At 45.2% G+C, this 4,394-nt stretch overlaps 1 protein-coding gene across 1 annotated transcript; it reads right to left on the bottom strand.

Annotated features, from left to right (window-relative positions):
* Positions 1-323: 323 nt before the first annotated feature.
* LOC147886367 (pentatricopeptide repeat-containing protein At1g03540-like) lies at positions 324-3,841 on the bottom strand. Its single transcript, XM_087395949.1, has 2 exons — positions 3,708-3,841; positions 324-3,610 (listed from the first exon to the last, which is right to left on the bottom strand). Exon 2 carries the CDS (start codon positions 3,491-3,493, stop codon positions 1,520-1,522), a length of 1,974 nt encoding a protein of 657 aa, XP_087252075.1. The 5' UTR covers positions 3,494-3,610; positions 3,708-3,841; the 3' UTR covers positions 324-1,519.
* Between the last annotated feature and the right edge of the window lie 553 nt (positions 3,842-4,394).

The following is a 4,394-nucleotide window of genomic DNA, read 5'->3' as shown; positions in this document are numbered from 1 at the left end:
AAGTGAGCTAATTTGATTTTATTAATACTTTCCAAACCTCAATATCCTTTAGTAATTGTCTTTGCATTTTCTACCTATATAAACATGATGTTGCTCAATTTTGTTCATCCCTTTGCATATTAAGTTAACTCGTACTTACTATTAGCATGTTTAAGCATGGTGAGTTTTGAAGAGGGGAGAAGCGATATTGAACAAGTTCCACATGGTTGGGGTAGGAGCAATGGCCCTTTTCCAGCACTAGTTGTCATAATGATAGAACTGTTTGGATTTGCAAAATAATTGCATCTTGGTACTTCTACAGCACCATGGTAGTTCAGCTTGGTGCTTAACCAACTATTCTATTTCACAAACCTCGTCAATCGAGTGCGCACTATAAACTATCTTTGGCACCTATTCTAAGAGCAGTGTATTGTAAACATAGAAGAACAGAGGAATTTTGATAAAGTGTGTGAAGATGCTAGTGGGACCTGAGTGGTGTCGACTAACTCAACCTCATCTAGAACTCTACTTCTATGTATATCTTTGAGAAGAACTACTGTCACTTCTGACTATCTGTGCAAGGCTAGTTGTTAAGTTAGAAGGTGATAGGTGATAGTCCACTATGGGAATGCAGGTTTTGTTTGTACTCTTGTGAGCTATGCTTTCTCCTCCCCAATGATATGAGGGAAGGCAAAAGATACCACTTTGTTATGTGTCAACCTTGACATAACCATTTGTATGAGCTCACTGTTGGAGACACTGCGAATGCCTTTGAGCCTCTACATCTCCTTGGGTTAAATGCCAGGGCAGCCCTTGCTATCCTTGGACCTTATCCATTGGCAAAGCTGACCTACTCTGTATATACTGTCAACTTTGGTACCCCCCTGCATCATAAGCTAAGTAAAAAGCAACATACCCTTTCACATGCTTTTTGCACCCAGGCTGTGTCTTGCTACTCTTTCCGATTTAATTTAATCTTCAATCTCAATTCTTTTCTTTAGAACTAACCCATGACCATGGGCATAATCATTACCAGAGCAAGAGGCCGATGCACATAAGACTTAAAAGTACACACGTCATTTCTATCCATACCCTATCATTTGCATTTTCCCATGCCATGTCTTTGTAAAGTCCCTGGTAAACCTGTCATTTCCCAAGATAACAAGGTTATGGGAGTGTCCTCATCCGTAGCCCCAGAAACTGATGCATTCTGTATAGTTGAGCCAGCTAAAACGTAAATTTTGTGGCCAAATAACAGTTAAGGGACCCCCTAAGGTTCTTAGGGATAAAAACAAATGCGCCTGGAGCTTTGAAAAAGAGCCCATGCACACTTCTTGCTGTGGGAGCGAAGTATGTTGATCTTCATGTTTTGCAGCATCGCATGTATCATGCAACTCTTTCATGTACTACTCAACCTCTGCAACTCATCATGCATATCCTCCTCCAGTTGAGCACGTGACATGTCTGTATTCATGCACCACTGCAACCACACACTTTCTTCACATCGTTATCAATCATTGCTTTTCTCATCTTCAGAGCATCATGATTCATCCAACCTACCAGCTTTAACATAGATGTTTTCTAGCAATACATATGGTGAAGCATCCCTTGGATCTAGCTCAAAAACAAAATTTGCAGCACGCACAGCTCGCTCTACATCACTGTGAATTCTGCATGACGAAAGCAAGCTCAACCATGCTGAACTGACATCTTCAAATGGCATACCAATGATCAAGTTTTCTGCCTCCTCCAATAGTCCTCGACGCCCAAGAAGATCAACCATGCACACGTAATGCTCCAATGAGGGGGTTATGCCATAATCAACCTTCATAGAAGCAAAGTATCGTTTGCCATCAACAAGAAGACCTGTATGACTACATGCAGTGAGGACGCAGATGAAGGTGATTTTGTCTGGCTTCACACCCTCAGCCTGCATTTGACAAAACAGCTGCACGGCCTCCTTACCATGCCCACTCTGGGAATAAACTCCGATCATGGCATTCCAGGACACAACATTCAGCCATGGCATTGCTGTAAACACAGCCTTCGAGTCATCAAGGTTCCCTGACTTGCCATACAGTTTGATGAGGGCCGTCCCCACAACAACATCCAACTCCCATCCATTGCCAACAATAGTCTCATGCATCTCTTGGCCCTCTCCTAGGGCTGCCACACTGGCACAGGCATCCAAAACACAGATGAAGGTGATCTTGTCTGGCCTGATGCCTTCAAAGTGCATTTGAACAAGCAGTTGTAGGGCCTCCTTGCCATGCCCATTCTGGGTACAGGCCGCAATCATGGCACTCCAGGAGACCTCATTTTGCATTGGCATCTCTGCAAACAAAATCCTTGAATCCTCCAGGCTCTTGCACTTGCCATACATACTGACAAGGGCATTCCATACAACATCCGACTCCCATCCATTGCATACAATCAAGGCATGGATCTCTCGACCCTCCTCTAGGGCTACTACACTGGCACATGCATCCAAAACACCCAAGATTGTGATAGAATCTGGCTTCATGCCTTTGGCCTGCATTTGACCGAACAATTCTAGGGCCTCCTTGCCATGCCCGTTCTGGGCACAGGCTCCGATCATGGCACTCCAAGAGACAACATCCTGCAATGGCAATCCTGCAAACACAGCCCTTGAATCATCCAAGCTCCTGCTCTTGCCATACATATTGACTAAGGCTGTGCCCACGATGACATCTGACTCCCATCCATTGCCAACAATAGTAGCATGGATAACTTGGCCCTCTTCTAGGGCTGCCGCAGTGGCACAGGACTCCAGAACGCTGATGAAAGTGATATTATTTGGCTGGAAGCCTCCGGCTTGCATTTGACCAAACAATTGTAGGGCTTTCTTGCTGTGCCCGTTCTGAGCAAATGCAGCAATCATAATATTCCAAGAGTATAAATTCCGACAGGGCATGTTATCAAACACAACACGTGCATAGTGGAGGTTGCCACACTTGCTGTACATTTGGACAAGAAGATTACTCAGAAATCGGTTGCCCCCATATCCACGTCTGGTCATGTGATCATGCACGCGTCCACCCTCATACAGGGCCTTGGCACTAGAGCATTGCCTCAAAAGCGAGGCATAGGTAGCAGCATCTGTCTCTGGACCCAGCTGACTGAGAATATCTTCAGTCAATCTTTCAGGGAGACACTCTCCATTGCTCGCAAAACTCCCATGGCGCCCATCTAATGTATGTGTATGATAGGCCTTGCTGGTTCCTGGCTCGCTTAGCACCTCTGCAAGATTGGCCCACTTCGATCTCCTGCCCACCCACCTCAAATAGCGAACAGGCAATGATGCCAAGACCTTACCTTTGTGTTTACCAAAGTTAACACTCGAATCCTTAGCCAGAAGGCCTGGCCCATACGAGCTTGTAGATGTGCAACATACTACTCTGTGTGCTTGCCTTCTCTTCAGCCGTAGGGGTGCAACTGCGAGGTGAGGAATGGCCGATGATAAAGGAGATATGCAACAGAGGGAGAGCGCCATGGGCAAATGAGAGCACCATCGATATGACTAGCAAGAAGGCAGAGGGGCATACTTCCCTACCCATGAAAGAAGAGGCATGCTCGTGACAAAGGAGAAGAAACGCATAGAAGCCCACAGCTGTCAGCCAACCATATCCTTCAAAACCCAAACGTCTGTTTCCATTTGCAATTTGTCAAGGCTGCCGGTCATTCCACCCAGAAGGATGAGAAATTACCTGTTCATGTTTTACGCACCGCTGATCTATCCTCTCCACGCTGCATCCATTCTGAGGCTTGTCTTGCAGAGGCTCCTATCAACCAGTGTTCACTGTTCAGTACGGCAATATCACACCCACCACAAATTTGAACTCCCAACCGGAAATTGAATAGCAATATAAGGGTGTTTAGTTTATAGACTAGCTCACCATGGGCACCGGCACCTGGGGTGTCAAAATTTGAAGGTTTTTCCTAGAATTTGTCGATTTTTTAGCTAAAATATTACTAGATTGCCTAAAATTTTAAAGATTTTACAAAATTGAGAAAATATTTTTTACAAGTGAAAATGAAAATGTTGCAGGTTCATTGTATATAGTTTGCAAGTTTTCTGTGAACACTGCACCGCACACACACATCGTGGACTCGCAACATTGCCCAACCCCTCGCCTGGATGCATTCAATGCACCATGGGTGGCTATAGTCTATAATCACCCTAAGGCTGCGTCCACACCACCCGCTTGCCATCCTTGAAAAGGTGGTGTCAAGAATTGCTATCCAAATTGGCCCAATAAGAGGGACGGGCCCCAACAGTGACATAAAAGATTTGTGTTCGGCCCATGAAGGCCGCCCACTCCACCAATTGCTACATGATTGGCCCATTTTATCTGTGGTTGGTAACATAAATTAGCAGCTTAACGACTGTCTCC

The sequence above is a fragment of the Dipteris shenzhenensis genome, chromosome 24, assembly GCF_047967505.1.
Source record: "Dipteris shenzhenensis isolate YYH24624 ecotype China chromosome 24, Dip_SZ_1.0, whole genome shotgun sequence".
NCBI lineage: Eukaryota > Viridiplantae > Streptophyta > Polypodiopsida > Gleicheniales > Dipteridaceae > Dipteris > Dipteris shenzhenensis.
The sequence above is the reverse complement of the archived record's forward strand: the minus strand, read 5'-3'. Positions and strand labels throughout refer to the sequence as shown.

Bases quoted from the DNA above. Each gene is read 5' to 3' on its own strand.
- LOC147886367 (XM_087395949.1), bottom strand. From the start codon at position 3,493: ATGGCGCTCTCCCTCTGTTGCATATCTCCTTTATCATCGGCCATTCCT.